The sequence below is a fragment of the Aegilops tauschii genome, chromosome 6, assembly GCF_002575655.3.
Source record: "Aegilops tauschii subsp. strangulata cultivar AL8/78 chromosome 6, Aet v6.0, whole genome shotgun sequence".
In the NCBI taxonomy this organism is placed as follows: domain Eukaryota; kingdom Viridiplantae; phylum Streptophyta; class Magnoliopsida; order Poales; family Poaceae; genus Aegilops; species Aegilops tauschii.
Genome location: NC_053040.3, coordinates 165,782,972 through 165,793,796, shown reverse-complemented (window position 1 = coordinate 165,793,796; position 10,825 = coordinate 165,782,972). Strand labels below are relative to the sequence as shown.

General features: G+C 44.5%; 1 protein-coding gene across 1 annotated transcript; it reads left to right on the top strand.

Annotated features, from left to right (window-relative positions):
* Positions 1-238: 238 nt before the first annotated feature.
* LOC109754623 (subtilisin-like protease SBT3.9) lies at positions 239-7,014 on the top strand. The gene is made up of 10 exons (XM_020313541.4): positions 239-849; positions 951-1,042; positions 1,173-1,270; positions 1,362-1,526; positions 1,635-2,251; positions 5,106-5,173; positions 5,278-5,544; positions 5,632-5,748; positions 5,813-5,985; positions 6,066-7,014. The coding sequence occupies exons 1-10, from the start codon at positions 634-636 to the stop codon at positions 6,602-6,604; spliced, it is 2,352 nt and encodes a 783-aa protein (XP_020169130.1). The 5' UTR covers positions 239-633; the 3' UTR covers positions 6,605-7,014.
* Positions 7,015-10,825: the final 3,811 nt, after the last annotated feature.

The following is a 10,825-nucleotide window of genomic DNA, read 5'->3' as shown; positions in this document are numbered from 1 at the left end:
TGAACCATAGTGGGGTAGGGATAGCACTATCCTCGTAGCCATCCAACCACAGGTTAGTTCGCCTCCCCATTTTCAAGGGGATTAGGCACGGGATCCCGTATCACCCTGTCTTTTTGACATAATTGCTAATGAACTAGCCATACTCGTCAAGAAAGCTCATGAACAACCGAACAAGGGTTGATTAAAGGCTTGCTTCTCATTTGTTGAAAAATGGTCTAGCTACTTTATAATACGATGATGGTAGCATTTTTTTTTGCGTTGTTGATTCCATCTTCCTTGGCCATTCCATGTCATCCGTGATGCAATGGAATAGCTTCAAAAGACGCGCTTAGAACGTTGTCCAAGGCACCCTACGTCGGCCTTTAAAGAAAATAGAAAATGCATGTACGTCATCGCAAACTGATAGTATTGCCTTATCTGTAAACTTGTCTATAAGAGAAACGAATCAGCCAAACCATTCGTCGCTCTCGTGGAATGTTTCATTATTCTGCCAAAAGTCTGCCAAACTCTATGAAATTCCCTTTCACGTACGATTATCAACTTTCTTATGAGTTATGAAACTACACGTCGACCAGGTCATTAAATCAGAGTCCTGGATACCATATTCGGTTTCATGGTTATCTGATCGGGGACATGGTAGTTTTTCTCACGTGTTCTTCTATGTACTGTTTATCTGCACCCCATGGCTGGACATGTATGGGGCTGTATTTATACATACACATGAGAGAACAAAAGGACACTCACTTGACAAACATAACACTTGTCCCCAAACCAGACATGGATATGAGAAGAGCTTTTGCCTGCACCATGCTACTGGCGGCAATGTCGCCTCTTTCGGCGTCGAGCAAAGTAAGATATGCTTGATTCCTCTTTCAAAAGACTTCCTTTCCGCAACTCCCGATCGTCTTGTTCTGATATGAGTTCTTGAAACATCGTGCGACGAATTCCAGCTCTACATAGTGTACATGGGGGGGAAGAAACATGACGATCCATCCATGGTCACCGAGTCGCACCACGACGTACTAACTTCCGTCTTTGGAAGGTATTAGCTAGTCCCTTCGTTCCATAATAAGTGTCGTGGTTTTAGGGAGTAGCTAGTAGTTCATAGTGCCTGATATACATATTACAACGAGACTGATATGATTTGCTCACCTTTTCTCCGTTGGCAACAGCAAAGACGAAGCCATGAAGTCGATAGTCTACAGCTACAGGCACGGATTTTCTGGCTTCGCCGCCATGCTCACCGAATCTCAAGCTGCCACACTTGCAAGTAATAATTATTCATAAGATGGCACCAGCAAGTAATAATTATTCATAAGATGCATAATCTAAAGAAACTAATCAACACGCATCCACTGTAGAATGTTCTGATGTTGTCAGTGTGAGGCCCAACATTTACCACGAGGCGCACACAACTCGGAGCTGGGACTTCCTCGGCCTTGACTACGACCAACCGCGGGAGGATTCAGGCCTCCTGCAAAAGGCAAAGTACGGTGAAGATGTCATCATCGGGGTGATCGATTCAGGTTTGCAACCACATTTCTAGCTTAAAATCACCATCCCCGCATCCAAATGAAAAACAAAAGGACTCAGAGAGTCGGGGACATGATCAATCGGCTCCATGCCTGCTGCAGGGATATGGCCTGAATCACGAAGCTTCGACGACAGCGGCTACGGTCCGGTACCGGCGAGGTGGAAAGGCACATGCCAAGCCGGCCAGCAGTTCGACGCCACGAGTTGCAACAGAAAGATCATCGGCGCACGATGGTTCAGCGATGACATGAGTGATGAGGAGCTCAAGGCCGAGTACATGTCGCCCAGGGACCTCAGCGGCCACGGCACGCACGTCGCCTCGACGATCGCCGGCGGACAGGTTTCGAACGTGAGCTACGGAGGCCTTGCCGCCGGGGTGGCACGCGGCGGGGCGCCACGCGCCAGACTGGCAATCTACAAGGTGCTGTGGGGGCCACGTGGATCGGGCTCCCACGCGGGGGTCCTTGCGGCCCTCGACCACGCCATAGACGATGGCGTGGATGTCCTGTCACTCTCGCTGGGACAGGCAGGCAGCGAGCTCTTTGAGACGCTGCACGCCGTCGAGAGAGGGATCTCCGTCGTGTTCTCTGCCGGGAACGGCGGACCTGTGCCGCAAACGGCGTGGAATGCAGTGCCTTGGGTCACCACGGTTGCTGCGAGCACCATAGACCGGACTTTCCCTACACTGATATCGCTCGGGAATAAACAAATGTTGATGGTAAGTATTGTGCAAACAATTTTAGGTTTAATTATTATTGAGGACTGTTTTTATTACCGGTTCTAATGAATGATTCAATGCCTGCTAATGGTTCTGGGTAAATTCAGATTTTGGCAAATATATGCATACATATTTCTATGCCTAAAATTGTCAAAAATGTTTTCATGCAATTTTAGGCTTCATGGTATGTATAATTTAATCGGACCTCTAAAAATCTCAGACAACTCTGAAATAAAAAATCATTGTTATCAAAATGAATTTTGTATATTCCTTGGCGTCATGATTTATTAGATATATTAGTAGGTCTAGAGCCTTACAACATCATTTTTGCTAGCGCATGGCTAATAGTATAATAGTATAGCGAACCGATGGCTATAGAAATCTGTCATGTCATCTATAGTAATCATCTATAGTTACATATATAGTAGTGTGGGTTAAGGTTGGCTATTACATCAGTATTTTTGTTACCTACTCTTTTTTTTCTTTCTTCACATTTATTGTATTTGTATAGAGTATGCATATAGCTAGGCTTTTGCACGAGAGTCTATTTCCTTTACATTTTAATATCTCTCTTCTTCACATATGCAAAAGGTACCATGTAAGCAGACTATAAGCCCACTATTATACTTGCTTTTAGGTGCTACTAGTATAATATATAAAACGTTAGCTAGTCATCAACTCATACAACTTTTTTAGAATAAAGGGCGATTTATTAACTTAAAATATAGCATCAAACGGATACTAAGCATAATGAGTAACACCCGACCTCTGCATAGGTAGGAATGCACAGCCAATCGCAGATAGTTTGATAAGCGAAAAAAATAAAAGCCAACATATTGGCACTAGTAATTGGGTAGATATCCTTCTCTACGTATGACTACGGCACAACTAACGATATTTTTCAAACTTCTTCTATAGATATATAATCCTTTCGTTTCATATTACGTGTCTCTGATTTAGAACAAATCAACGATTATTATTATGGAACGAAAAGCGTACTTATAAAGATGAAAGAATATTCACGCTACATGATTTTATAATACTTATTTATTTTTGAATTTCTCTATTTGCAAGAATTTATCAAGTGACTATGAATGTTAAACTTCAAATATCTAAGACCTTAGTTTACTTCCACATATTGATGTTCATAGAAATATTAATTATGTCATCTAAATTTTGGAGATATGTAGATCAATCCAATGAGGTTGATTTTAAGCAACTAGCTGCTAAGAGCATCTCCAATCGGACCTCTCAGATTGTCCCTATATATCCGAGCTGACAGCCCAGACAGTGCTCGAATAGAAGAGAGAAAGAAATAGTCTTTCCAATCGGACACCCCAAATCATCCTCGTATATCTGGTTTGTCCGCGAAACCCCAAACCCAACCTCTATATGGGGAGGAAATGAGTGTTGCCCGGTCACCCCAACACGTCGAACCTGACCCACTTTAGACCCCTCTCTCTCTCTCTCTCTCTCTCTCTCTCTCTCTCTCTCTCTCTCTCTCTCTCAATCAATCAATAATATTCATGTGCCCGAACAATTTTGGGGACACGACTGTGTGCATGGCCAAATAGGGGTTCGGGTCGGACAAGCCCGGACATTGTTCAGATGTGCCCACGGACAAATAGGGGGTCAAATTAGTTCGGTCCAATTGGAGATGCTCTAATGGAAGCAACATATAGAATGTTCATTGTGGCTCTTTTTGCATATGAAGATATATTTGGAAATGTCAACATAATCCTTTATCTTCTTTATAAGCTTTGCAAGGAAAAACATTATCCATAATTTATGCAATAAAGGTGGCAAAACTAACGGACAAACAACAGAACTATTTTTATATTTGTTATTATACCCCCTTCCCCTTGATAAATGTTTACTTGGTATGACCTCGACACTAGGAATTTCCTATACAGTGTCAGTTGCACCCATTAAGGTGTTAATCGCAAACCGGCGCACCCCCCCCCCCCCTCCGAGATGGGCCGGCCCGTTTAGCCTTTTCTTTTTCTTTTTCCTATTAAAACCGCAAAAACCTGCACGCGATGAGTTGAACCCGGGATCTCCTTTGTACTTCATAAACTACAGCAACCACCCGGGCCACGACGCCAGTTGTGATCACTTCTCCCTTTTCTTTTTTATCTTTTGCTCTTTTTTTATTTTCTTAAATCCATGATTTAAAAAAAAAATTAATGACTTTTTTCAAAATCAATGAAAATTTCACATTTATGAACTTTTTTCAGAATTTATGAACATTTTTCAAAATCGATGAAATGTTTCAAATTTGTAATTTTTGTATTGAAAATCGATGATTTTTTTTTTCAAAGTCAATGAACTTCTCCTAAATTTTGTTAAATTTTTTAAAAAGTTGATGAAGTTTTTTTCCAAAATTGATGTTTTTTTCAAATGGATGAACTATTTTTCAAAATCGATCAACCTTTTTCAAATTTGTGAACATTTTTGAAAATCAATTAGAAAAATCAAATTTGTGATTTTTTTGAAATTGATGAACCTTTTTCAAAGCGCGGCTACTGTTTGTTCTTAAATAGTTCACCCTACAATCATCGAGTAGCCCCTTGTAGCTCTAGTGGTTAGGTGACCTACAGTGGAGCTAAATGGCGCAAGGTCGGTTCCTCACGGGAGCCACTTTTTTCTTTTTTTTCTTGGGGGGGGGGGGGGGGGGGGGGGGGGTAATACATTTTCTCTATGCTGCGTGTTTGTGGGCCGGCCCACCTGGTCTGGCAGTGAGCGCCAGATGCCTGAACCGGCCCGTATAGGAGCTCCCTCGACACTATCTCCTCTCATAGTTAACACTACATCAGGTTCAGATGAACTCTTTCGTGTTTGACTTCAAACGCAGGGGCAATCTCTTCACAACAATGCATCTATGAACATCAGTGACTTTAAGGCCCTTGTTTACACGAGGAGGTAATGAAATAAAGCATCACTTGACACATTTTGGTTTCCCGTTTTGTTCTTTGTCTAAAATCACAATGATTATGAACAGTGTTCAATTTATTTGTTTTATGCAGCTGTAGCATGCAGTCGCTTGCGTCAAGCAACATCACGGGTAAAATTGTTCTGTGCTATGCACCGGCAGAGGCAGCCATTACACCACCTCGACTAGCACTTCCTATTGTCATAAATCGTACAATGGAAGCCGGCGCGAAGGGCCTTATCTTTGCACAATATGATGCCAACATCCTCGACATCTTGACCATGTGTAAAGGCAACATGGCATGTGTAGTGGTGGACTTCGAAATCGCGCACACAATTCTCACATATTTGGATAAAACAAAGTGAGTATATGTCGCATTGTCCAACAAAATAGGGGCCGTGATTTTTTTTCCTTGTAAGAAGTTCATATTTGGCATACGACTTGATAGAAATCCAGTGATGAAGGTGTCTCGTGCTATGAGTGTTATTGGGAACCAAGTGTTGTCGCCGATGGTCGCCTCATTCTCATCAAGAGGCCCGAGTGCCGCGTTCCCAAGAATACTCAAGGTATCATCTTTATAACATGAAACAACATTATACAGTAGGTTAAACGATGTTAAACATCCCTGCGCCGGATGTTGCCGCACCCGGGGTCAGCATCTTGGCAGCCAAGGGCAACACTTATGTGTTCATGTCCGGGACATCCATGGCGTGTCCGCATGTATCCGCGGTGGTCGCACTGCTTAAGTCAGCTCACCCGGATTGGTCTCCTGCCATGATAAAGTCTGCCATCATCACCACAGGTATGCCCATGAGAACGATACAAGAAATTCTTCTAAACATCGTAGTATGACTAAACCTTGTGTGTGTGGCATGGTTGCAGCTTCCGTGATCGATCATTTCGGTGTGCTGATCCAAGCAGAGGGTGTCCCGAGGAAACTAGCCGACCCATTCGACTTTGGCGGTGGCCATATAGATCCAGATAAGGCCGTTGACCCTGGCTTGGTTTACGACATGAATGCAAGAGATTACAACAAGTTCTTAAATTGCACCGATGAATTGTTAGACAACTGTAAGTCCTATATCAGCAATCTTAACCTCCCATCAATCGCCATGCCAGACCTCAAAGACAATATCACAGTCCGGCGCACTGTCATGAATGTCGGGCCAGTTGAAGCAACTTACCGAGTGACGGTTGAGGCTCCCACAGGGGTAATCGTAACTGTGGAGCCATCTATGATCAGTTTTACAAGAGGTGGTAGCAAAAGCATGATGTTTACGGTGATGTTCACATCAAGGAAGAGAGTGCAAGGTGGGTACACCATTGGGAGTTTGACATGGTCGGATGAAAATACCCACTCAGTGAGAATACCTATTGCAGTGCAAACTGTAGTACAAGACTTTGTGAGAGATACATCATAAATTCAACTATGTATATACCTTATTCATGCACTCGAATGATTGTCATATGAATTGTCGAAAAACATTGAATATCCTATATATACATCATTAGGAAATGTACTACTTATATTTTAATTCTTGGTTGTGAAGAGACTGCTATATCTTTCTGCTTTACAGTTGGTTTAAGTGCTCACTTATGTAGATTATAACAAAATAGCAAAATTCAGAAAATTAGTCCCTTGTTTTAAATCTGTAAAATCGATTATCTTTACTTGGGTTTTGGGAGTCTATTTTTTTCTTATTTAGTACGGCACTTACTACAATTGTACCAAACGAGAGAATCCAACATTTTCATCTGTCTTCTAACAGTTTGAGGAAAAATTATAATTGCAACATGAAAACAAACAAAACTAAACTCAAAGAGTCAAACCATCGAGCCAAAAACATGAATTCTGAAGAAAAGAAAAATCTAATAAGATCTTTACATATATGTACCCTCTCATAAATTATGACTTTCTATGTAGATCAAAAGTAGAGATTTAAGCGTAATAGTCACCGTGGGGAAGAAGCGCCTCCTCTCCGTTTACCTCCTCTACCGCCAGCTTTTATTTCTAGTTGCATCGTTGGTGATCAACATTCAATAGAAGTTGAAAGAAAAATAAATCAAACTTTCAACTAAAATGAAAAATCTCCGTACAACTTTTTCTTGAAACTGACACGGGAAAAGAATCTCTATCTGAATATATTTAGAAAGAAAAAACTTTGAAGAGGTTTACAAGGATCAAAACGGGCGTGAGGATAGGAAGTCCCACCACAAACCGGCCTGCTCCTTGAGGGCAATGCTAGACCTACGTAATACTTGTTACGTGATTTGCGTAAATAGCAACGTCGAGCATCATTAGTGGATCATTAGGCAAGAAGGGGCCCACCCCCTAAAAATCAGGGGGGCCGAGAAGATTAGGCAGGCAGGTTACGTAGGTCTTCGTAGCTGGTTAACGTAGATGTAGGATTATCGGCTCCTTGATGTCTCTCGAATGAAGCCTATGAGACTTGGTTGTTAGATCGGTGATAACCACCTCCATAAATTTAGCATCTCAACTAAAAAGCTACAGTTTTGTACCTACAACTTGAAACCTAAGAAATGTATGCAACTTTTGACTATATCAGACAAGTTTGTACAAAATTGAACTAGGTTACATAAAAATTAGTATACAAATTTTGGTTGAAAGCATACAAGTTTCTACAATTCCCGCGGAAGATGCAACCAGGTTCCAACTCGAGAAAAGAAGACGGAGGGGACGAGAGGACGTTTTGGTGGAGGAAAAGAAAGGTTTGTAGACCAAGCTCAAACATTATTCAATGCCAACAATAGGAAGACCAAAACGAGGCCAAATCAACTAGAATTTAGAACTAATATCTGAACTTGAACGATATTAACAAGAAACAAGAGCAACTGGCAAATTTCGTCATCAGCTAGCGGGGATCATCGTGACACGCTCACTCTCTCATACCTTTCCTTTTTCTGTTTCTTTCTTCTGGGCAGCAACACAACTACACAAGCAACGCAAATGCAAGAAGATACTACAACCATGCGCTTAGAAGTCAGGCTTGGATCCTCTCAGTGGCCGAGGATGGTCATGTGGGTGTCGAACGACGGCAGCTCGTCGTCCTCGTCGGTATCTCCATCGCCGTCGCGGTCGACCTTGCCGGCACCAGGAATGGAGACCGACGTCAGGGACGGCAGCTTCGTGCCGAGCCCGCCCTCCTCCTCCGTGTCCTCCGGCGCCTTGGGTTCCCCCAGCTTGCACGTCTTGTCCTTGAGCGGGTTGCACGCGAAGCCGCCGGGGGCGGGGGCCGCCGCGCCGGCGCCGGCTCCGGCGGCGGCGGCGGCCCCGGCGGCGGCCGCATGCCTGGTAGCGAGCAGCGCGCACGCGAGCACCGCGGCGGCGAGCATCAGCGACACGCGCGCCATGACCGTGCTGGTTATGCTGTAGGCGGCGGGTGGTGTGGAGGCGGCAGGAACGTGGGGTACGTGCAGGAGCTTTTCCTTTTCGCTGGAGTCTGGCGAGCGGGAGGAGAGGCGCGGCGGCGCGCGCTTTAAAAGGCGGCGATGGGTTGCCGGATTTAGCCTGGAGTCACGACGGTTGCGGGCGTTGCTCGGTGTGTGTGGCTGGGCACCGTCCCCACGGTTGCGCTGGGAGCGGGTGTTCAGGAGCTGATCAAGAACATGCAACAGACTACAGACGTTTCTCTCAGAAACCTGACTCTTTTTTTATTTTTGCGGGGCTCAGAAACCTGACTCTGGATCGGTCTTCGCATGCTAGGACGCCAAGAATATTTAAAGTGTTGAACATATATTCGGGTCATTTGTATTTGGTAGTTTAGGATTTGTAATTCGTCTCCTACCTTATTTTCAGGAGAGGTTTTTTGCCCTTAAAATCTTGTATTCAATATATACTAACCCTTGAGGCTCAATAATACATCCATCATATTACACAACAATCTCTCTCTCTATCCCTTCTAACATGGTATCAGACATCGATCCAAACCCTAGACGCCCCCCCCCCTCCCCCGACGCTTCTGCTCCGCGCCGCCCCCGGGGCGGTCGGCCTCCATGACCGCCACCGGGGGCCACGCCGCCCGTACCTAGGGTTCGTTCGCCGATTGTATTGACCGGCTACCCTAGAGAGTCTTTTTCCCGAGCCCTTGCTTCAGGTTTTTCTCCCTCTCTCGCCGGTCGTTTTGATCAGCGTTTTCTTTTTGGTTTTTCGTTCTATGCTTGATCGGTTTGCTTCACCCGCAGCCGCCGTCGCCACCAACACGCCTCTACTTCGACCCCGGCGCAACCGGCCGGCCTCTCCTCCGACCCGACGGCCACGCGTGCCGAGGTGGCCCGTCAGGTCCAGCCACCGTCCGGGCATCGGCCCGCCCGTCGTCCTGCGTCGGCCGTTGTCGCCCTGCTCTGACCAGACTCCTGCATCGGCCCAACCTGGCGGCTTCGTGCGATGCGGCGGCCCATCACAGCCGCCGTCCGCGCACCGGCCCACCCGTCGATCCACGCCGTCCATCTCCACCCGCCTCCGTCGCGTTTGCATGGCGGCCCTACGGTGTGGCTCGCCGGCCTCGTCCCCCACTACTAGGGAAAAGTCTGGCAGTAGCGCGGGTTTTCGGTCTATCAATAGCGCGGGTAACCGCGCTACTGCTACGTTGCTACACCTAAAGGTTAGCAGTAGCATTTGTTAGCCCGTGCTACTGCTATATCTACTTAGTAGTAGCGCGTCCTGTAAAAGGCGCTACTGGTAATTACTACTAGCGCGTCTCACTGCCCGCGCTAGTACTATTATTCCGTATTCTATTTCTTTTTTATTTTATGTCGTATTCATACACCTTTATACAAGTTTTCATACAGTAGCAATTTAGAGATTATAATGAGTTATTAAATCACTGGGTGAAAGAACCGCGGATTAGTTTCAAGTGGATGGATCCTAAGTGACCAAGTCACACTTGAAACTAATCCGCATCATCCATGACTTGGTCACTTAGGATCCATCCACTTGAAACTAATCCGTGGTTCTTTCACCCAGTGATATAATAACTCATCATCATCATCATCATCATCATCATCATCATATTAATATAAAAACTCTTGCATCATATCATCACCAACAACACTAGCTAATAATCATCATAGTCATTACCACCAACACTATTTAATCATCATAGTCATAGTGTAGCTATCTAATCACCACCAACACTAGCTAATAATAATCATCATATATAGTCATTACCACCAACACTAGCTATTTAATCATCATAGTCATAGTGTAGCACATCATTATATTCAAACTCATTGTAGCTAGCTAATCACTCCTGCTGCTCTCTTTCAGGTAAAATAGCATAGAACATGTGTAGCACTCCCGATTCATCATATTGGAGCATGCAGATGAACCTGTCTCCTAATTGTGGGTCGCGCTTCTGATTGTTGCCCCCTAGTACTTCTCTGCGATCCTTCACAATTTTGCTCCAGTCTTTGACTATTAAGACTTACTCGCTTTTACAAATCCGGAATGCACTCATGTGCAATGTAGGATGTCTTGGTCGTAAGCTAACCATTTTCATGCCACCTTTAGCCTCAATCCAATGAGGCACAACTATCATCGGGAGTCCCTATTGAAGAACATCATAGTACATACTTAGCAATGAAGTTTAGCTTAAAAAATAATGTATGCAAAAGAAGCACTG

What these genes read in the sequence shown, in the direction of transcription:
- LOC109754623 (XM_020313541.4), top strand. Translation starts at nt 634, where the DNA reads ATGGTAGTTTTTCTCACGTGTTCTTCTATGTACTGTTTATCTGCACCC. An exon ending in CATCGGGGTGATCGATTCAG is followed by an intron (nt 1,527 to 1,634) that starts GTTTGCAACCAC and finishes TGCCTGCTGCAG; the next exon opens with GGATATGGCCTGAATCACGA. An exon ending in GCCCTTGTTTACACGAGGAG is followed by an intron (nt 5,174 to 5,277) that starts GTAATGAAATAA and finishes TGTTTTATGCAG; the next exon opens with CTGTAGCATGCAGTCGCTTG.